Consider the following 23861-nt stretch of genomic DNA (forward strand, 5'->3'; position numbering starts at 1 on the left):
AGAGTTTCTGCCAAGAGATCCACTGTTAATCTGATGTGCTTCCCTTTGTGGGCAACCCGATCTTTCTCTCTGGCTACCCTTAACATTTTTTCCTTCATTTCAACTTTGGTGAATCTGACAATTATGTGTCTTGGAGTTGCTCTTCTCAAGGAGTATCTTTGTGGCATTCTCTGTATTTCCTGAAGTTGAATGTTGGCCTGCCTTGCTAGGTTGCAGAAGTTCTCCTGGATAATATCCTGCGGAGTGTTTTCCAACTTGGTTCCATTCTCCTTGTCACTTTCAGGTACACCGATCAGATGCAGATTTGATCTTTTCACATAGTGCCTTATTTCTTGAAGGCTTTGCTCGTTTCTTTTTACTCTTTTTTCTCAAAACTTCTCTTCTGCTTCATTTCATTCATCTGATCTCCAATCACTGATATCCTTTCTTCCAGTTGATCGAATCGGTTACTGAAGCTTGTGCATTTGTCATGTAGTTCTCATGCCATGGTTTTCAGCTCTGTCAGGTCATTTAAGGACTTCTTTACATTGGTTATTCTAGTCAGCCATTCATCTAATCTCTTTTCAAGGTTTTTAGCTTCTTTGCGATGAGTTTGAACTTCCTCCTTTAGCTTGGAGAAGTTTGATCATCTGAAGCCTTCTTCTCTCGTCAAAGTCATTCTCTGTCCAGCTTTGTTCCACTGCTGGCAAGGAGCTGCATTCCTTTGGAGGGGGAGAGGCACTCTGAATTTTAGAATTTTCAGCTTTTCTGCTCTGTTTTTTCCCCATCTTTGTGGTTTTATCTACCTTTGGTCTTTGATGATGGTGATGTACAGATCGGGTTTTGGTGTGGATGTCCTTTCTGTTTGTTAGTTTTCCTTCTAACAGTCAGGACCCTCAGCTGCAGGTCTCTTGGAGTTTGCTGGAGGTCCACTCAGACCCTATTTGCCTGGGTAGGTTGCAGTGGAGGTTGCAGAAGAGTGAATATTGCTGAACAGCAATTGTTGCGGCCTGATGGTTCCTCTGGAAGCTTTGTCTCAGAGGTGTACCTGGCCGTGTCAGGTGTCAGCCTGCCCCTACTGGTGGGTGCCTCCCTGTTAGGTTACTTGGGGTCAGGGACCCATTTGAGGAGACAGTCTGTCCATTCTCAGATCTCAAACTCTGTGGTGGGAGAACCGCTACTCTCTTCAAAGCTGTCAGACAGGGACATTTAAATCTGCAGAGGTTTCTGCTGCCTTTTGTTTGGCTATGCCCTGACCCCAGAGGTGGAGTCTACAGAGGCAGGCAGGCCTCCTTGAGCTGTGGTGGGCTCCACACAGTTGGAGCTTCCTGGTGGCTTTGATTACCTACTCAAGCCTTAGCAATGGCAGGCACCCCTCCCCCAGCCTCACTGCAGCCTTGCAGTTAGATCTCAGACTGCTGTGCTAGCAATGAGGGAGGCCCCGTGGGCGTGGGACCTCTGAGCCAGGTGCGGGATATAATCTCCTGGTGCGCCGTTTGCTAAAACCCTAGAAAAGCACAGTATTAGGGTGTGAGTGACCCGATTTTCCAGGTGCTGTGTGTTATGGTTTCCCTTGACTAGGAAAGGGAATTCCCTTACCGCTTGCGCTTCCTGGGTGAGGCGATGCCTTGCCCTGCTTTGGCTCTTGCTTGGTGGGCTGCACCCACTGTCTGGCACCCACTGTCCGACACACCCCAGTGAGATGAACCTGGTACCTCAGTTGGAAATGCAGAAATCACTCATCTTCTGCGTTGCTCATGCTGGGAGCTGTGGCCTGGAGCTGTTCCTATTTGGCCATCTTGGAACTGTCCTCCTAATTTTTTACATAGAAAAAAGAATGTCAGGGTCTACCACACATACACTTTCCTCTCATTTACACATTTCCAGCCTGGGCAGCAGAACGAGACTCTGTCTCAAAAATAAAATAAAATAAAATGAAAGTGCTGCAGCTAAAATAATCTCTGTTTAGGATCTGATGGTAGGAAAAAGATAAGCTCCCACATGTTCTAATGCATTTAAGTAGCTCCATCTGCATTGCCTCATACATCAAATGCTGTCATCCAATGTTGCTTAATCCATGTGTGTGTCTATATAAGTAGTACTGGGATGTAACTGCCTTAAATACTACAAATGCTGACTACAGGAAACCACATCATCTGAGACCAGCACTTTATAACTTAGGTGAGTATCATAACCAGTGTGCAGGGATATTTACTGTATATCACTGGGAATAGCAGCAAAAAAGAACCAGTGATGTTTCCATTGCCATATGTTCTGAAATATTTCTGACATAAAAATAGGAGAGTAATGAGTAAATTTTAGTCTGGAAAAAAATGGTGAAAACAGTGATCAAGGCAAAGAATTTGCAGGTTATTTGAAGAAAATACTTTTTCAGAATAGGATTTGAAAATACTATGCTTTTGACTTATCATGCAGTTCTATAAAGGGTGTTGACTTTCTCTGTGTCAATGACTCCATTGTAAATGTGGTATTTTCAGCTTCTCTATCTTGCTCAATTATGCAAGCCAATACTGGTTTATGGCAAAGTTCTTCCAAGTGCATTCTCTCAAACTAGTCCATGAGGGTGATTAGAGGGGAGAAAAAGGTTATGAGATCAAATAACTACTGAAAACAATAGTTAAACAAAGGTACCCATGATTCTTCAATAAAGGACTATCAACACCTTTTCTATGCTAACATGAGTCTGACTCTCCTAGAGATAGAATGTAGATTGGAACGTTTCCCATATTTATTTGAATGTAACTTCTTTTTATTAAAATATTCTAAGATTATAACAAAAGAAAAAGTAACTTTTTTAATGACCAGGAATTGTTTTTTCTAGGATGTAAGTATCCTTGGGTAGAAGAGAAAACAAACAACATCAAGGCAATGCAGTTTTTATGTTAGTAAAGTGTTACTTCATTATCTACTCTGTGTAGGTTACTATTTAAATTATTTTATGTACAACTTAAAATGTAACTACAATTGGATTCCCTATCTTATTATTCCAAATGTGTGATTACAAATTAACAACCATATTCAGAAACTTATTATTTCAAAGAAGTTGGACAATTGCTTTGTGTATAAGAAAGGCTGAGTGTTTGGAGTTAAATTCCCGGTTCTGATTATTTTCTTCCTATTTTGAACAGGAAAGGGAGAAAGAACAGAGGCAGACAGGATGGGGAAGTACTGGCATCAAGATGGAAGTCAGGAGGCTAGATTTTGTTCCTGGTTCTGTTTCATAATCCTGGGCAAGGCACTTATTCTTTAAAGTTTCAGTCTACTGATCTGTAAGTTAGGGGCTCAGTAAAATGATATGTAAGATCCTCTGTTTCTAAGCACTCTTGACCAACAAAGGTGGGAGAATCAGAGGAAGAAAATAAGGGTTGATGTGAAGTCTTCAAGCTGTGTGAGCACAACATTTACTCCCATGGCAGAAAATTGAGGGGCAGAATAGGTAGTCTTTAACTGGCTGACCATCGAGGATTTTGCCCATGGGACTGGATATAAATAGGTAGCATGCACATAAGGTTATAGCAGTTCTACCTAGACAAGATCATTTGGAGTTTCAGCCTCCACAAGTTTGTCCAGGAACAAAATAAGGGTGCATAAAGTTTACCTTCTAATGAGTCCTCTAACCCAAGAACTCAATGCTCTTCTTTTAACTGCTAGAAGAGATTGTTCATATGAAGTTCGTAAGGGATTTACACTGTAACCACTGCTGGCATAATTTGGTTTGTTTGTTTGGTTTGTAGTGTAGCAAAACAAGAGGCCAATACTTAAAAAGAAGAAGCAATAATTATTGATAGAATTGCAGGCAATGTCAGAGAGTTTAAGACTGGAGAAGAAGTCCTGCTCCCTCCACAAACCACAGCACAGTGTCATACCCTAATGCTGAAGCCAGACTGTAGAACCATACTAAGAGAATATGGAGTTTTCTTCAATTTATGATACAGAACTCCATATTTTTTCAGTATGATACAGTGACCCAGCTTGACCATCAAGGTTTCATATCAATTGATGTCCCTTGCTTGAATCAAATATTAAATTGGGGGTTGCAAGATGGTGTTTTGTCTGATTCTGAGACAGAAAGAAAGAAGAAACCAGCTAGGCAAATAGATCAAGCCACAAACATAGATAACGAAGCAAGCCCCGGTACAAAAGAGTGCCTGCCTTCTGTGTAATCAGCAAATTTCATATACATTCAGTTGGCCTCAGTGAACACATTCCTTTCCTTCTTTGGATATATTCAAAAAAGGAAGCTTGCTTAGGAAGGCATGCTTGGAACATGCCTATAGCTACACAGAGGAGTTACACTGAGCTAGGTATGTCCACAATGGAGGATTTTACCCCCAACACATGTGCAGTAAGGGAAGTCAAACAACATGAAGTAACTTAGGCTATGAGCCCACATACACACCACACTGGAAGGACAGGGTGGGTGTTGTTGTCAGGAATTCATGCCTTCTGAAAATGACACACCTAGTCCTAACCAGTTTTTCACATCTTATGTAAATAAAGCACCCCTTCCCCACTAGCTCATTTATAAAAACCCTTATATTCCACTATAGAACAGCAACCCTTACTCAGGACCCCTCTCTGCAGCAGAGAGCTTTCTCTCCTTCTTTTGTTTATTAAACTTCTGCTCTAACCTCACCCTTGGTGTGTCCACCTTCCTTGATTTCCTCAGTCATTAGACCAAGAACTCCAGGTGGCACCCCAATGAGGCCAGTTTCAATGCTATCATTCCTTCTGTAATGACTAGACCCCTCCCTATTCATTCAATTCCTGAGAAATGCTATGAACTTGTGGGTTTCTTTAAATGCTTTATGGTCAATTATCACCATTATTCTTTTTGATCCTTAAATTGTATCAAGTTTGGCCAGGAGGAGATTTTTCCTGGTGGCTTGTGTATATGCTTCTGACACAATCTCACTAGTTTTTTAGTGACTCTGCTTTGTAGCAGGATGTTCCATGTTCACCACTATTTTACAGCTCCAGATCTGGAGCCGCTGTTCCTTTCAGTGCAGAAAGTATTAAGAAACTAAGATGTGGGCACACTGATATTGCTGACTCAAATTTAACATTCCATAGGTTTTCTCATGACTTCTTTTATGTTTGTATCTCCTTTCCCCTACAGTCAAAACCATGTAACATAATATATCTACTTATTTCCTCTATACTAAAGTATAAGAAAACAGTCTCAGAATTGCAGTACCAATATTTCCACTGTCTACAAAAAGAGTGAAACTTTGTGAAAATAGTTGAAGAGATTTATTCTGAGCCAAATATGAATGACCATGGCCTGTGACAAAGCCCTCAGGAGATCCTGAGAACAGGTACTCAAAGTGGTCGGTGTGCAGCTTGGTTTTATGCATTTTAGTGAGACATGAGACTTCAATCAAATACATTTAATAAATACATTCATTTGGTCCAGAAAGGGTGGGATAACTTGAAGCAGGGGATGGAGGGGTTCAGCTGGGAGATGGGTAAGGAATAAAAGGCTATAGTCAACTGGGATCAATAAAAAGGAATGTCTGGGTTAAAATAAAGGATTGTGGAAACCAAAGTTCTTATTTGCAGAGAACGCCTTCAGGTTGCAGGCTTCAGAGAGAATAGATTATAAAATGTCAATTCTAACACAGCAGTATTTGTGTATCTAAACATACCTAAACACAGAAAAAGTAAAGTAAAAATATGGTATGAAGATTAAAAAATGGTACACTTGTATTGGGCACTTAACCATGAATGGAGCTTGCGGGATGGAAAATTAGTCTAGGTGAGTCAATGAGTAAGTAGTGAGTCAATGTGAAGGCCTAGGTCATTACTGAGCATGACTATCGACTTTATGACCACTGTACACTTAGGTTAAGCTAAATTTATTTGAAATCGTTTCCTTTTTTCCATAATAAATTAATCTTGCTTACTATAACTTTTTTACTTTATAAACTTTTAAGTTTTTTAACGTTTTGACTCTTATAATAACACTTAGCTTAAAACACAAACATCGTACAGCTGTACAAAAATGTCTTCCTTTATACCCTTCTTCTATAAGCTTTTTTCCATTTTTGAAATTTTTAATTTTAATTTTTTACTTTTTATGTTTTTTCCTTAAAATCTAAGACACAAATACACACACCCTAGTCTAGGCCTACACAGGGTCAGGATTATTAATACCACTGTCTTTCGCTTCCATATCTTGTCCTACTGGAAGTTCTTCAGGGGCAATAACATGCATGGAGCTGTCATTTCCTATAACAATGTCTTCTTCTGGAATACCTTTTTGACAGACCTGCAGGAGGCTGCTTTACAATTAACTGATTTTTTTATAAATAGAAGGAACACAATCTACAATAATGATAAAAAGTATAGTATAGCAAATACATAAACCAGTAACATAGTCATTTGTTATCAAGTATTATATACTACGCATGATTGTATGTGCTACACTTTTATACAACTGGCAGTGCAGTGGGTTTGTTTACACCACCATCACCACAAACACGCAAGTAATGAATTGTTCTAGGATGTTACAATGACTACAATACCACTAGGTGATAAGAATTTATCAGCTCCATTATAATCTTGTGAGACTACCATTGTATATGCAGTCCATTGACCAAAGCCTCATTATGCAGTGCAGAGTACCATATCCTAGCATGAATGCATAGTTAGAATACTATGTTCAAACTTTACTGAAATAATTATTTCCTCTATATGTTTATGTTACCAATTTGGTAGTAAGCTAGCCACAGTTGTTCCTGTTTGTTTTTAAGTTGAGACAAATGAACTAATATTATATTTTAATCCAACAGAAGCCTGAAAAATGAAGCCTAAAATGAAGTATTCAACCAACAAAATTTCCACAGCAAAGCGGAAGAACACAGCAAGCAAAGCCTTGTGTTTCAAGCTGGGAAGTAAGGACTTAAGTTACTTATCTCTGAATGTTTTACACACATTTTTATCTGTTATCAAATGTTTACTACTCCAATGTTTATACATGCTCTCTTATCAAAATCTACTAAGAATAGAAGAACTGAAATAAAAAGGGATGGCACATAAGGATATAATACAGCAGACTGGTTTTGAACAGACCATATATAGCCAACTTTGGCATATCTGATACATCACCGGGCAGGAATAGCTGAGATAATCTGCACCTGTGAATAATGATACATTTAGTTATAGCCTTTTATATCAACCATTTCTTGCTCCACACATGTCCTGCCGCCAAACCCCCAAAACCTTTTCCCTGATAAACTAGCAAAATTTTAAGCAGGTCCACTTTTATTCAACAAATATTCATTAAGACCTTTGGTGATATCAGGCATGTGGTCTTAACTTGCAACTACTGATGAAGAAGAGAATAACAGATGAAGATATTTGAATAATCATCTTAGTCAATTTGTGTTGCCATAAAAATATACCTGAAGCTGGGTAATTTAACCCTTTTCCCATTTAGAAAAAAAAAGTGCAGCTTGCTGCCAGTCCTTATTTAATTTTACATAAATATCTCTTTGAAGCAGAAGCAAATCTGATTTTCAATGCAAAAACAGAATATAAAAACTGTTCTTGGAGTTATTTCTAAACAGAACTACCATCAGCATTGTCTATTTCAGAAAAAATGAGATTCACCAAATGAAACATGAAGGGGGCCAGCCCCTCCACACCTGTGGGCATTTTTCGTCAGGTGGGACAAGAGACTGAAAAAAGAAATAAGACACGGAGACAAACTATAGAGAGAGAACAGTGGGCCCAGGGGACTGGCACTCAGCATACAGAGGACCCGTGCTGGCACTGGTCTCTGAGTTCACTCAGTATTTATTGATCACTATCTCTACCATCCCGCAGAGGGGAATGTGGCAGGACTATAGGGTAATGGTGGGGAGAGGGTCAGCAGGAAAACATGTGAGCAAAGATCTCTCTGTCATAAATAAGTTTAAGGGTAGGTGCTATGCCTTGATGTGCAGGTAGGCCAGGTTTATGTTTGACATTACACAAACATCTCGGTGTATTCAAGAGCAGTATTGCCGCCAGCATGTCTTACCTCTAGCCATAAGGCGGTTTTCTCTTATCTCAATAAATAAAATGTACGATCAGGTTTTATACCGAGACGTTCCATTCCCAGGGACAAGCAGGAGACAGATGCTTTCCTCTTATCTCAACTGCAAAGCGGCTTTCCTCTTTCACTAATCCTCCTCAGCAGAGACCCTTTACAGCTGTCGGGCTGGGGGACGGTCAGGCATTTCCCTTCCCACGAGGCCATAACTCAGGCTATCACATGGGGAGAAACCTTGGACAATACCTGGCTTTCCTAGGCAGAGGTCCCTGCAGCCTTCAGCAGTGTATTTAGAGAACTGTGATGACTTTTGCCAAGCATACTGCCTTCAAGCCCTTTTTTAACAAAGCACATCCTGCACAGCCCTAAATCCATTAAACCTTGTGTCAACACAGCACATGTCTCTGCAAGCACAGGGTTGGGGCTAGGGTTACAGATTAACAGCATCTCAAGGCAGAAGAATCTCTCTTAGTACAGAACAAAATGGAGTCTTTTATGTCTACTTCTTTCTACATAGACACAGTAACAGTCTGATATCTCTTTCTTTTCCCCACATTTCCCCCTTTGCTTTTCGACAAAACCGCCATCGTCACCATGGCCCATTCTTAGCTGTTTCTTCGGAGCTGCTAAGTACACCTGCAGACTAACAACAGACAGAACAGGCACACAAGGATTAATATGAAATTTATAATAGTAGTACTTTCAATGGTCTTAACCCAAGTGACAGGGTTAAGATTTGCGAGGCCGTCAGCAACTCCCGCGATTGTCTCAGTTCCTGGTACCAAATTTAAATGGCTTTTGATGCTTCAAAAATTTGTTCTCTTCTCTGTAGATGGCATCTAACCATGTCCCAGTAATGCTCAGACTCATTATAAACTCGGGGTGTAATACAAAAATCTGACATATTCCAGTCACACTGTAACTGGAAATGATGTTCTAAGATCATGAGCCTATCTCCCATCCAAATGACAGTTTATCTAAGAACATTAATTTGATTTGCCAATTTTCGATCAATACCAGATTGTGAATTCCACAATCTTGTAGAATTCTTTTGCCAGTCATTAACAAAGTTTACTGCCTGAACGGAAGAGTGCAATGCAACTCCTGCCACAGCGGCCGTAGCTGTGGCTGCAATTAATCCCATAATCATTGAAATTAAAGTAAAAATGAATCTTTTGGATCTATTTAAAATGGCTTTTAATACTTCAGTAAAATATGGATGGATGGCAAGGCCTCCCACGGTTGGTCCATGGACACAGGGATCCACACGCCTTCTCTTGCTCTCATTAGCAGAATACAGTGTTGCTAATTGAAAGTCGATTCAATGCAAGTAAACAATCTGCAATTTTCACAGGTTGTAGTTTGGAAGTCTGGTTTAATAACTATATTTCCTAGAACTAGAATATAAGGGGGCTTTATACAACTTTGCAAACGAACTGTTAGACTGGAATTTAGGTCGATAGTATAAAATGGCTTACGATCTCTTGATCTCTTGTTTCTATAGCTTGATTTCCAGACCAAATTCTAATGCAGTATGAGGCCACAGTATGCCTCCATAATTCTGGATGTTCAGGGCCAGAAACAGGACTTATTATTTTTGGTATTGGAGTAGAGATTCCTTTTTCTCCCCATTCCCAAGGGTAGAAAGACTGTAATTTTTTGTGCTTATGTTCGTCTAAACTTTCTGTTAAGTCACTATCAATAGCTGGACTCACTTGTGCACTGGGACACAATTGAGTTCGTCTGTGCAATTGTGGTGGGATTGACCTCAAGGTGCCCAATCTATAATAGTTCTGAATTCACTGTTTTATAATATCACCACACTATTGGCCACACATTCTTCTCAAACTAAAACTTCTGTGCCTTTTGATCTTTTTGGAATGTCTTTGGGGCAAGGCTTTCATTTAGGCCTAAATTTTAATGATCTTTGTTAAGAAAAGTCCTATAAATAATTTACCTGTGCCCTAAGTGACATTCCACTTACCATGTGATAAGTAAATCTACTGATGGTACTGACAGTAGGTACTTCTACCAACCAATTTTGGATTGCAGGGAATATGTACCAAGACACCCAACAGATACCTAAACAATGGATAGTACCTAACCCTACATATACTATGTTTTTTCCTACAGATACATACCCATGATAATGTTTAATTTATAAGTTAGGCACAATAAGAAATTAACAATAACTAATAAAAAAGTAGAGCAATTAGAACAACATACCATAATGAAAACAATGTGAATGTCTGCTCTCTCTCTCTCTCTCTCTCTCTCTCAAAATATCTTACTGTATTTCACTGTGGGCAACTGAAATCATGGAAAGTAAACTCACAGATGGGGGCGAGTGGGATAGAGCTACTGCACTAAAACTGTGATTATTTAAACAATACAGGTGAAAAATCTAACAGATATCTCTGGGGTATGTGACAGGTGTAAACTGATTCTCAACTCAAAATGCAAAAGATGTGTCATATCTTCTTTTTCTAAATAAGCTTCTTCTCTAAGATCCCAAGAAACAAGGCAAGAAAGCACATTTAATGCCTTCTCTTCTCTTTAGCTGCCAGGATCTGACACAAGTCACAGTTCACAATGCCACAAAACTTGGTAGCCAACCACTGCAGGTGTCCCCACAGTCAGTCCCACATTGTGATCACCCCCAGGGCATTTTGCCTCTAATGTCAACAGGGTACAGGACTTCATGGCCTGGAGGAAAGCCTCTCTCACAACCCTTCCCTTCCCAGTTTACAGGAAGCTACTTCCCAGGGTCAGGCTTTTCTCTTCTCCCACTTTCTCCCCTCCACATCTGTCAACACTTTCTCTTCCCTAAAAATCCAGCCGTCTTCATTCATGGATCTAGCCAGAGGTCACAATATGGGAGCCTTGGGATAGATCCATCCAGCAGGAGTATTTTATAAGGACTGAACAGTGTTATTGATATTTTCTAATTGAGTCAATTTTTTAAAAATAGGATATTTTAAATGAAAATCTAAATGTGTATAGTTTCTCTAAAAAATCCAAAGATCTAGAAACACTGGGTCCATATGTTACATGGCAATAGTTAGCTAGAACTGAGTAGAGATCAACCCCTTTAGTTTGAGTCTATCCATAGAAGATCTTCTGCTACAGTAAAGGAGATTTGACTTTATCCTGTAGACAGTAGGGAATCATTGAAAATGTTGAACTGAGGAATGATAAAATATTTTTACTTTACAGATATCACATTGGTGAAGTGTGATGATAGTAGTGTGATGATAAAGTGAGGAGGCAAGAGTAGAAACAGAAACTGGTTAGAGGTCTACCGCATTAATCTAAGGGACTAATGATCAAGGCGTGACCTAAGACAACAGAATAGAGAGGACAGACTAGATTTTAGATATATTCAGAAGGTGAAATCAAAAAGACTTAATGACAGATTGAATGAATTGTAAGAATGGAAAGAAGGAAAAATAAATGATTCTCAGCTTTTTTATTAAAGAAATGGGTAGAGGCCAGGCGTGGTGGCTCACGCCTGTAATCCCAGCACTTTAAGAGGCCGAGGCAGGCGGATCACAAGGTCAGGAGATCAAGACCATCCTGGCTAACACGGTGAAACCCCGTCTCTACTAAAAATACAAAAAATTAGCCAGGCAGGGTGGCAGGTGCCTGTAGTCCCAGCTACTCGGGAGGCAGGAGCTTGCAGTGAGCCGAGATCGCGCCACTGCACTCCAGCCTGGGCGACAGAGCGAGACTCCATCTCCAAAAAAAAAAAAAAAAGAAAGAAATGGGTGGATAATGATAGATAGTTCTACTATTTCTCAAGATAGGCAATTCAGGAGAAATATATTGGGGGTAGAAAAAGAAAAAGAAATTTTTTATTGTAAGTACTGCTATGGTTTGAATGTCCCCACCAAAACTCATGTAGAAATTTAATTATCATTGTGATAGTATTAAGAGGTGGAACCGGCCGGGTGCGGTGGCTTATGCCTGTAATCCCAGCACTTTGGGAGGCCAAAGCGGGTGGATCACAAGGTCAAGAGATTGAGACCATCCTTGCCAACATGGTGAAACCCCGTCTCCCCTAAAAATATAAAAATTAGCTGGGCATGGTGGCACACCCCTGTAGTCCCAGCTACTCGGGAGGCTGAGGCAGGAGAATCGCTGGAACCCAGGAAGCAGAGGTTGCAGTGAGCCAAGATTGCACCACTGTACTCCAGTCTGTCAACAGAGCAAGGCTCCATCTCAAAAAAAAAAAAAAAAAAAAAAAGAAGAAGAAGAGAGGTGGGACCTTTAAGAGGTGATTAGATTATAAGGGCTCTGCCTTCATTAATGGATTAATGCCATTGTCGTGGGAGTGAGTTAGTTACTGCAGGATTGGGTTTCTGATAAAAATGATGAAGTTCAGTCCCCATCCTTTCTTTGCCTCATGTGCACTCTCACCATGTGATGCCTTCCACCATGTGACGACACAGCAAGAAGGACCTCATCAGCTACAGCCCCTCAATCTTGGACTTCCCAACCTCCAGAACCAGACATCAAATAAAACTCTTCTCTTTATAAATTACTTAGTCCATGGTATTCTGTTATGGCAGCAGAAAAGAGACTAAGACCAGTGAATCTTAGTTTAAGGTAGCTGTAGGTCATCCAGGTAGAGATATCCAGAATTCACAAGATATACACAGAAAGAGACAGTGATGCTTTGAAGTATCTGGGTCAAAATGACTTGTGGAGAAAGAACAACCGATAGAAAGCTCAGGAAAAAGGCCAAAGATAGAGTTACAGTCTGGGGAGTCATCAGCCTCTAAAAAGGTGATTGAAATCATTGAAGCAAGCATGATTGCCCAGGAAGAAAGTTTTAGAGTGAGAGAAGAAGAAAAAGTTGAAACCCTGAGGAACACCAACATTTATGAGCAGACAGAAGAGGGATAACTAACAAAGAGACAAGGTGCACTAGTCAGAGAGAAACAAGAAGAACCTAGGGAAACTGGTGACATGGCATAAGGAAAGAGGGGTTCAAAGAAAGAAGTAGTCCTGAGAGTCCATTGCCACAGACAGGTAAAGGGTAGTAAGCAGTAGGAAGACACCTTGGTAAAATCCGTGCTTGGGGAAGAAATGAAAGATGGAGTACTTCACCTCTGTGGTTTCTATCAGCCATAGTCTTGTTCTCTGAATGGCAGAATTATAGAAAGATTTCCAGGGTCCTTCCTATTTACTCACCAGAAATCCCTGAGGGATTTATGCTGCTGTTATGATGAAATTAGCTATGGGAATTTTCTTAAAATTCATACTAAGCTATTGCCCTCAGGGAGCAGGCAGGATAGAAACATAGAAAGTGGTAACAGCCTTTATATACATTTGAGCTGGCTCTTTGACCCCAGTGGAATGCTCTCTCCTGCAAAGTCCACATGTCCATACCAGCTTTACACTTTCCTCTCCAGAACACAACCCTCACACTTTCAGCTTCCCAAAACACCAAAGTATATGTTCTTCAAAATTCTCCTGATGCAAAGTGTTTTCAATACTTCAAATGTAGTAACCTCCATCCTTGAACTATAACCAGTGCTTGTCCTACTAGATGCTAGCCCTCACACCTGTATCTTTAACTCTCTTCTTATCTCCAAAAGTCTTCTACATCTTCAGTACTTCCTCAGTATTGTGACCCTCACTTTTAACTACCCAGACTGATATCCTGTTCCCCCAGAGTTCACACTCAGTATTTGGCATGCCTATCATGTTCCCATGTGATGCTGACTAAAATATAAAGAATATAAGGAGTGAGCATTCTTTCAGTTATCATATTATGCCTTTTAGCTTTGAAAAGACAATGTGGTATAGTTGCTATGGTTTGCATGTTTCCACCAAAACTCATGTTAAAATTTAATCACCATTGTAACAGTGTTGAGAGGTCAGATCTTTTTTTTTTTTTTTTTTTTTTTTTTTGACAGAGTCTCACTCTGTCGCTAGGCTGGAGTGCAGTGGTACTATCTCGGCTCACTGCAACCTCTGGAGAGGTCGGATCTTTAAGATGTAATTAGGTCATGAGAACTCCACTATCATGAACAGATTACTGCTATCATGGGAGTGGTTTGGTTATCAAGACACTGGGTTTGTTATAAAAGTGAGTTCGCCAGATTTCCTCTCTGACTCATGTACTCACTGCTGCCTTCCACCATCAGATGATCCTCACTAGATGCCTGCACAATATTCTTGGATTTGCCTGCCTCCAGAAGTGTAATAAATAATTTTCTCTCTGTTTTTTCTTTTTTAAGAGACAGGGTCGCACTCTGTCACCCAGGCTGGAGTGCCATGGCATGATTATAGCTCACTACAGCCTCAAACTCCCAGGCTTGTCAAGCAATCCTTTGGTCTCAGCCTCCCAAGTTGCTGAGACTACAGAAGCAGGCCACCATGCCCAGCTATTTTTTTTTTTAATTTTTTGTAGAGACAGGGTCTTACTGTGTTGCCCAGGCTGGTCTTGAATGCCTAGCCTCAAGCGATTTTCTCGCCTCAGCCTCCCAAAGTGCTGGGATTACAGGTGTGAGTCACAGCACCTGGCCAACAAATTTTTTTGCTTTATAAATTATCAAGTCTATGGTATTCTGTGATAGTAGCAGAAAACGAATTAATACAAGGGTCAGTAAAGTACTGCATTAAATTACTTGCTAAGAGAATAAGTACAATGCTGGCTCTAGCACTAGTTTTCTTTATAAATTATCTTTGTAAGTGTAAAAGCACTAAAATATAAATACAAGATGCCACAGTTGATATTTCTGAATTGAGAATCAATGGTAAAGAGTTCCAGAGTGGGTGTGAATATAATTAAGTGGTCTGCCCTTGTTAAATCAGTTGAAGATAGTTAAAGGTACCTACTCATCTGAATTGGAGGCAAGATGTGGATTAATTCAAAATAATAGCTAATAAAAGCTTTTCCACTTATCTTTGAAAAGCATTATTTTAGGAAGGCAAATCCTCTGGAGAATATTTTTAATTCATAAAATGAATCCCAAAGTCACAAATAATTATTTTATTTTCTGAATTACTGTGACTAATTGAAATTTGACTTTACTGTATAAATTGCTTGATAATTCATTTACTACATAATGTTAAAAATTGAGGTCCTATGACTCATGTGTTATAATTTTCTTTTCTACCTGATTCTGAAAGATTTTTTATGATTTTCCAAGTAGCAAATTTAATTTTCCTTTTGAGACTTAGATTTTTCTTTAGCAAAATGAAATAATTACTGAATAATCAATTAACTTTTTTACTTCAACTGATTTAATTTGAATTTGCATTTTGTTAGTCCCTCAAATTGTAGTGTAGTATTTTCTTAGATGGCGGTAAGTGGATGGTAATGGAAAGAATAGGTTTGATTTTAGACACACTTCAATCACAACTTCTCGCCAGCCCTGTAATCTTGGGCAAGTGTCATGACTGACTCCTGAGAGCCTCAGATTATCATCTGTAAAATGGGGACAATAATGCCTATGTTGCAAGATTATTATGAGGAATTAAATGGATACATATGTAAAATCATTAGCACGGTGTTTGGCTCACTGTAGACACTTAGTAAACAGTAGTTATTTTAATATCAATAACCTTCGTAGACTTCAGCAATCCCCCCAAAATTATTAAAGGTGTATTCTAGATAAGGAGAAAAGATTGCACATTTCATATGAGTAAAAGATCCCCCTCAATTAGGCAAAGGTTGATATATGTTGGATACAGGTTCGCACTCCCTCATATGGAATTCTGAAAACCAAAATTTTTTTCTAAAGACCTAAAGTTTTTCAGAACTTATTTGACAGCAAAATATGACCTAAACTCATTTCTTAGTTAACTCCTGATGTGAACTAACATGAGGTCTTTATTTCACTTTGTGTAAATTTTCCTATGTTTCAACATAAAATTAACTAATTTTTATTATGGGGTGCTGCCCCCCTCTCTTCTGGGGTGCTACATATATATAGTATATGCTCTGTATTACAACCCTAAAACCTAAAAAATTCTGAATTTTGAAACACAACTGACCTAAGGGTTTCTGATAAGATACTGTGAACCAGTACTTGCTTTCTGGGTCTGCTACACTCAGGATTTGTAAAAGGATAAAGATGAATGGAATGTAACAGTCTCACAAGTTTTTCAATTGTTTAGAATCCCAACAGAAGGCCAAAGAAGTTTGCCATGTGTACTTTACGAAGCTCCGCTCTGGCCTTACGATAAAAAAGGAGGCCTGTTACTTTAGGAGAGAAACCACCAAAAGGCCTTCACTGAAAACAGGTAAGGGGAACCGTACATTCTCTGGCAATAGTGGTAGGTATCTATTTGCCTTTGCTTACCACATCTAAATATGCAATTATTTTTCCTCACTCCAAGGTTCCTTTTAGAAAATATTAAGGATGACGAACTGGTTTTTAGCTATTTTAAAAAGGGCATACAAAGAATTTGCATGACAGAAATGATTATGTTATAATGTTAAGTGAAAACAAAAGATACACAACTATGTATAAATATGTTTACAATATTTTTAAGTGAATTTTTTTAATTTAAAGGAAGTAGGCTTAAGTGTTAGTAGTGCTTACCTTTTGGGTGTTGAGATTGTGGGTGACTAGTTTTCTTCCTCCTGATCTCTAATGAATGTGCTTCTACTGGGGTATAAGTGTGCCAGGAGGTATCAATCCCTTTGGTCCACGGAGTGGCCAAAGCCCTGGAGTCAAGCCCTACTCTCAGCAAGCAACCTTAACTGGGAATTCTCAAAGGGGTGTTTGTGCAGAGTGGGGATTGATGGTCCATCCCTAATCCCATCTGGTCTGCAGGTGGAAAGCACAAAGGACATCTGGTACTCGCTGCCTGTCCACAGCAGTCTACTGTGGAGTGCTTTGCCTTTGGTATATCAGGGGTCCCGAACTATACTAGAGCACTTCATGATTCAAGTATCACAGGTATGACTGGTTACAGGAGTGACGTGGGAGTGGGGAGGGAGGTGTGACACAGGACCCTGGAAAGTGCTACTCCAGGTAGCAGTCCCAAGTCTGTGTCTTTAATGTGTACCAGAAACTTCTGCCCATTTGCAGCTGATGTACCCATCTAATAGTATGCAAAGTGGCACAAGGGAGCTGTTCTAATAATGCACAGGCATTCTCTAGTTAGCACACCATCATTATTTTGAAATACTTGCTATGGATTGGAATCCCATGGTCATTAGCTTTGGTGAAAATATGTTATCTTTTGGGAAAAAAACACATTTCCCCCCCCCAAATTTCAACATTTTGACCATTAAAGAAAAAAGCTATTGTATTTTTAAATGTAATTCTAACACTTTATACACTTTAAGTAGTAGTTACAATGGTTTTAAATTTTATCACATCCTTGTACAAGGTTCCAAGTTGATGATGACTATCATGAAGTGAGGAGATCATCATTTAAAAAAAAAAAAACTTGACCAGGCGTGGTGGCTTATACCTGTAATCCCAGCACTTTGGGAAGCTGAGGTTGACAGATCACCTGAGGTTAGGAGTTCAACACCAGCCTGGCCAACATGGCGAAACCCTGTCTCTACTAAAACTAGAAAAATTAGTCAGTTATGGTGATGTGCACCCATAATCCCAGCTACTTGTGAGGCTGAGGCACAAGAATCGCTTGAACCCTGACAGAGGTTGCAGTGAGCCGAGATCATGCCAGGGCACTCTCGCCTGGGCAACAAGAGCAGCTGTCTCAGGAAAAAAAAAAAAAAAAAAACTTTTCCTGGAATTGCAGTTGCCATTTCAAGCATTATTCCTGCTATAAATGTCCTAAATTCCCAGAAGCAACACTGAAGTTTCTCATTCAGTATTTCTAAATCATTTACTTTAGAAGTTCATGTACAAATTCAGTATGTAACATTTTCCTTAATATTTTGTATACTATTTTTTTCCAGGCCCCATATAGGTAGTCCCTAAATCTGCTCCAGTTTACCTCAGCAGGCTATAAAAATATTATCATTTTCTATGTGTATTTTGACACTTTTTAAAAGTTAGGAGCACTGTACTAAGTGTCCCTGTTATTTAGCCAGAGAACAGGGTTCATACCCACATTCTCCAGGACTGTCAGAAACTTCTGGGTAACTCCATACTTTATAGATGAACATTTATTTATCCATATCTATCAAAATACAGTTCCTTCTTTACCACAGTCCCCAGACCACGTGGTGTCATGAAGTGAAGGTTTCTTCAAGCAATGTCTGTTGGTTTCCATTTTCTTTTTCCCCACCAAACACTCCCATAAGCACACTCACATGACCTCTCAGGGCCTTTGTGCAGGACACTAGCACCTTTAATCCCATTCAAGGGTCACATCTCAGCCTTTGAGCTATGTAAAACTTGTGCCAAAGGCTTTCATCTAGCCAACAGCGACATACAAAATGCAACTCAAATTGCAAAAATGTTTTTTGAGAGAGCATTTTTTAAAAAGGTTGCCAAAAGAATTGTACCTGACAAGTTTTTGAATTCTTAACAACAGGAATTTCACCTATTACAGAATCTCTTGCTTCTCTAAGCACATACAATGATCAATCCATTACTTTTGGTTTGGAGGATGAAAGTTATGAGATATATGTTGAAGACTTGAAGAAAGATAAAAAGAAAGGTAGATTATTTTCTTTTTCTATAACGATGTAATAATGACTAATAAAAGTAAAATGTTTTAAAAAAACTAAATCTACCAAACTTTAAACAATGGATTAACTTAGACATGGCAAACAAGTCATGCTGTATGCTAACTCTAATGCATTGGCAGTGGATGCCGGAATCCACTTGTATGTCAAGATGGATTCAGAAGTTTTGTCAGGTTCATCAAAGAATGCTGACATTGAAATGTAGTATCTGTTGTGAAAGATGGAAAGAGGGACCACAGGTATTTGCTATCTCTAAATTATCCAATAGATCTTTCTAGCCTTATTAGTATCACCAAAGTACAACTTCTTTGTCAATGCTATGAAAAATATTTTAAATATTTTAATAACAACTATATTGGAGAATTCATCAGAGCATATTCATGCATTTTTGAGACCTTTCTCAAAACCACAAAAGTTTTGCTTTTATTGCTATATAATAAAATGGGAGGATATTTTCTGATGTTATATATGTGTTGGAACTGAAAACTTAAGAAAATTGTGTCTCACCAGAGGGATTTTCTGTATTCTCTTTCAGATAAGGTGTTACTGAGTTACTATGAGTCTCAACACCCCTCAAGTGAATCAGGTAATTTGGAGAGCTGGGTAGCTATAATGCTTGAATTCTTAAGTATGGGGTAAAGATAAATAAAATCCTTTTCACCCCATAGGAAAAAAGATAGTCTCAGAAGGTTATCTCCAACCCAAGCTCATGGTAAAACCTTAGATTCTCAGAGGATGCATTCTCATCCATTTTACAGCTTAATCGTTAGGATAAAGTTTTGGCTACACTTAATAGAGATCCAAAACAAGAGTGGCTTATGCTAGATAAAACTTTCTGTCTTAGCCACGGCTGGAATGGCTCAACAAGTTGTCCAAGGAACCTATCTCCTTCTATCTTGTGGTTCTGCCAACATCTACATGGTTCAAGAGTACTTGGGAGCATGATAATGTCCGGTCAACAGGACAGAGAAAAACAAATGCATGCATTCTATTTCCCTTTAAGGGTACAACCTAGAAGTTGCATCTAACACTTCCTCTCATCTCACATTGGTCAAAACTCGGTTGTATTACTACACTTAGGCAAGCTGGGGAATGTCGTATTACCATCCCAAAAGAGGAATGAATATTGGGGGACACTATGAGTGGCTTTACATGCAGACAGGAAAGCTGATGCCCAAAGAAGTACCCATTAGGGTCACAACTCTCCAGTTAAAAAGCATATAAAAAAACTAATTTCTCTCCGGTTTATAAGCACCCTCTGCTTATCAGTGCCTCTTGAATTTGGGTACAAATACTTCTAAGTTACCTGTTAGTGAATGAAGTAATTATTTTAATGTAATGTCTTAGAGTCTTTTCCTGGGTGCTGAATTCATTTAAATAAAGATGAGTTACAGTTCTTAACTTTATCATTTATACTTTCTTAATTGTAAGGTGATGGTGTTGATGGTAAGATGTTAATGGTAACCCTGAGTCCTACAAAAGACTGCTGGTTGCAAGCCAACAACAAGGAGCACTCTGTGGAGGTAAAAAAAGAAAAAGAAAAGAAAAGAAAAAAAAATTATACATATATAAATGATTACAGAACTGTCATGAATGACTCCACCAACTTGAGTAGATTTGGGTGTTGGGGTATTTTGCAGAAGGATTTTTTTTTGTGCTATTGTATATAAAGCACAATCACTTACTACAAATGACTTTCTTCTAGAGTAAGGAAGGCAGGAAAGTGGCATGTATGGCTTTGCTACTTAAAGTCTGCTCTCTGCCAGCAGCACAGCATCACCTGAGAGCTTGTTAGAAATGCAAGATTCCAAGCCTCCCAGAAATAAATCGGAATCAGCATATTTTAACAAATCTCCAGGAAATTCATATGTACCTTAAAGTTTGAGAAGCACTGTTATATAGAATGATCTCAAATCCTTGCTATTTGGTTTTAGGAACTACTATGTTCCTCTAGGAAACATTTCTTTGTATAATATCGTTTTCTTAAACAAATATCAAAAAATAATTTTCCATTCTGAGCTTGCTTAAGGGAGGGTCATAAGAGTTTCCATGTGCCAAGATTTATAAATAATCTAACATCTACATTCTGAACATAGGATTCATTGCATATTCTTCTTTAGTTAGTAAATGGCATTATTATATTGGTCATGATGTGTAATTATAACTATTTTGACAAACAAGTCAAAGGTAGAGGCATGGAAGAAAACAGAAGAGCATAATATAGAAGATAAATTATATAAATACACAAAATTATAAAGCTAACACACACAGCCATGTAAGGCCTTATTAACATAAACAGTGGATAGTAACCAGCATCTTCCTAACCAAAACATTCCTAAACATATATAATCTAGTGTTTGGCATGTATAACTACTCAATAATAGAGCTACTTAGACTGAGCTCTATTATGTAGCAAGCACTGTGCTAAATGTTTTACAAATATTATTTTATTTAATACAGTAACTCTACAATGGAGTTGTTGTATTGGTCAACTGTTGCTATGCAACAAACCATCCCAAAACTCAGTGACCCAAAATAATAATCATTTATATTTATTCATATGTCTGTAGGTATTTTGAGGATTGACTGATCTAGAAAACTAGTTAGACTAAAAAAATGAAGCTTGAGAGATAAAGCAACATGCCCAAGGTCTCAGAGATAGTACATGTCAAAAGAAGGGCACAAATCCAGAACTGCTGCATCCAGATCCAATCACCCCAATCCATACTGCCTCTCTAACTATATTGACTATCAGTGAATCAAATCAAATCCACCCCCTACCCCTCTGGCCCTGTACTCACTTCTCCCCATCTCCCCTCCACTACTCACTAAGCAAGCTTGCTAGAAATATCAAGTCATACATAAGTATTCCCCTTTAGTTTCCAATACAGGCAGGTAACGTTGACTCTGAACTTCCCATTCACATATGGATTGCTTTCTCTCTTGTTTCCTCAGCTCCATAAGTGTGAAAAACCACTGCCAGACCAGGCCTTCTTTGTCCTTCATAATGAGTCCTTCAACTGTGTTTCATTTGAATGCAAGACTGATCCTGGAGTGTTTATAGGCGTAAAGGATAATCATCTTGCTCTGATTAAAGTAGACTATTCTGAGAATTTGGGTCGTGAGAATATCTTGTTTAAGCTCTCTGAAATTTAGTTGATGGAAACTTGTGGGTCTTCGGTTGAGTACCCAAATGCTACCACTGGAGAAGGAATGAAAGATAAAGAAAGAGACAGTGACATCTAAGGGAAACGAAGAGTGCTTAGCATGCTGTGGAATGTTTTCCTTATTATACATAAAAATATTTTTTCTAATGCTTCAGTTCTTTTTTTCTTTCCCTCTGTATAACTGCATATTCAATGCAAGTATCAGTATATTAAATAGGGTATTGGTAAAGAAACTGTCAACATTCTAAAGAGATACAATCTGACTTTCACTTTTCTCTAGTTTCAGTCCAGAAAGAACTTCACATTTAGAGCTAAGGCCACTGAGGAGAGACAGAGCCATAGCTTGTCTCTCTGTAGACAGGGATCCATTTTAAAGAGCTACTTAGAGAAATAATTTTCCCCCGTTCCAAACAATAGGCTCAAACACTAGAGCTGCTAGTAAAAACAAGACCAGATGCTTCACAGAGTTATCATTTTTTCAACTGGAATAAAACACCAGCTTTGTTTGTAGATATCTTAGGCAACACTCAGAGCAGCTGTCCCTTACTGTCAGGGGATACAGAACTTCAAAGGCCCACATGGCAAGCCAGGTAACGTAAATGTGTGAAAAAGTAAACATAATTGAAAAATTAAGACAAATAAATTCAGTATTTATAAAGTGAATAACTTCATTTCTAATTGTTTAATTTTTTAAATTCTGATTTTTATATATTGAATTTACTTTAAGCAAGGCATTCTTACATTAGGAAGTGAAGTAAATTTTAGTTCAGACATAAAATTTCATTTATTGGGAATATGTAACATGCTAAAACTTTTTTTTTTTTTTAAGTACTAAGCCACAACATGTTTTAGAGCATCCAGGTACCATATAATTACAATCCATGGTAAGGCCAGAAATCCTCTAACCTACTACAGCCTAGATGAGACACCGAATTAACATTAACATTTCAGTAACTGACTGTCCCTCATGTTCATGGCCTACCATCCCTTCTGACCCTGGCTTCCACAGACCTATGTCTTTTGATATACTCGCAGTCACACTGGGTGAAGTTGCTTTTAATCCTTGCTTCCCATGTGCTCAAGTCTTTTTGTTGTCCAGCTTCCTGATAACCCTGCTTACTGTAGAATATTCATTTGACATCTGTCTCTTTTCATTTCTTTTAACTACCATGTCCTTGATATATCTTTTGCACCCCCTGAATTTCATTTCTGTATCACCTGACCTCTGGATGCCAACACATTTATTCTGCTTTTTCTATTGTAGAATTTTAGATAAACCTATTAATGGCAATATTTTTTGCTAAACATCTTCGTTTTTTACTGTCACTAGGGCAATAAGATTTATACTCAACGATATAACATTTTTTTAACTACTAAAGGAATAGTTTTTAAAGTCTTAGCAATTTCTTTTGCAATTTTTCTTAGACTTAATACTTATGATAAATGACTAACATAGTAACAGAATATGAAATATGACCTTTTCTGAAAGTATGTACTTTTAAATTTCTACTATACTGAAACCTATTAGATGTAAGTGCTGGTAGAATATAAGATAAAAGAGGCTGAGAATTACTATACCAGCGAATTACAATTGTAAAACAATATATCTTTGTTTCATTGTTTTGTCAATAATTGTTACCAAAGAGATAAAAATAAAAGCAGAATGTGTATCATCCCTTCTGAAAAACACTAATTATTGATGTGTGCATCTGTACGATAAACTTAAAATGATTATTAAATAACCAAATATATCTACTACATTGTTTATATTATTGAATAAAATATATTTTCCAAAAGTATGTGAGACTATAATGATTTTATCATACGATGACTCAATATTCTGAAATTCTTAAGTGAAAGTAAGCATATTCCAACCTACCAATGTTGGTATCCAGAGTAGGTCATTACCTGATAATTTTGGTGATTCAAAACTAAGTAACATTTTCAAGAGAAGAGATTGTGTCTTTTTCACCTGTGTACTGTCAGTGCCCATACTGGTGGGTGACACAAAGGTGTTCAGTGACTT

General features: G+C 38.4%; 1 protein-coding gene across 5 annotated transcripts in view; it reads left to right on the forward strand.

Annotated features, from left to right (window-relative positions):
- IL33 (interleukin 33) overlaps window positions 1-23634 on the forward strand; it is a 48155-nt gene extending 24521 nt beyond the window's left edge. The window contains exons 1-8 of one of the 5 annotated variants that reach the window (XM_011969880.1): window positions 2099-2160; window positions 6795-6896; window positions 16172-16297; window positions 16834-16959; window positions 18515-18640; window positions 19204-19254; window positions 20100-20191; window positions 21624-23634. In XM_011969880.1, the coding sequence (XP_011825270.1) occupies window positions 6806-6896; window positions 16172-16297; window positions 16834-16959; window positions 18515-18640; window positions 19204-19254; window positions 20100-20191; window positions 21624-21824 (813 nt within the window). In that variant the 5' untranslated portion in view covers window positions 2099-2160; window positions 6795-6805 and the 3' untranslated portion in view covers window positions 21825-23634. Of the gene's footprint in view, window positions 1-2098; window positions 2161-6790; window positions 6897-16171; window positions 16298-16833; window positions 16960-18514; window positions 18641-19203; window positions 19255-20099; window positions 20192-21623 lie in introns of those variants that run through there. The other 4 variants (XM_011969879.1, XM_011969881.1, XM_011969882.1 and 1 more) reach the window with 4 other exon arrangements.
- The last annotated feature ends 227 nt before the right edge of the window (window positions 23635-23861 follow it).

The sequence above is a fragment of the Mandrillus leucophaeus genome, unplaced genomic scaffold (genome assembly GCF_000951045.1).
Source record: "Mandrillus leucophaeus isolate KB7577 unplaced genomic scaffold, Mleu.le_1.0 Scaffold92, whole genome shotgun sequence".
NCBI classification, from domain to species: domain Eukaryota; kingdom Metazoa; phylum Chordata; class Mammalia; order Primates; family Cercopithecidae; genus Mandrillus; species Mandrillus leucophaeus.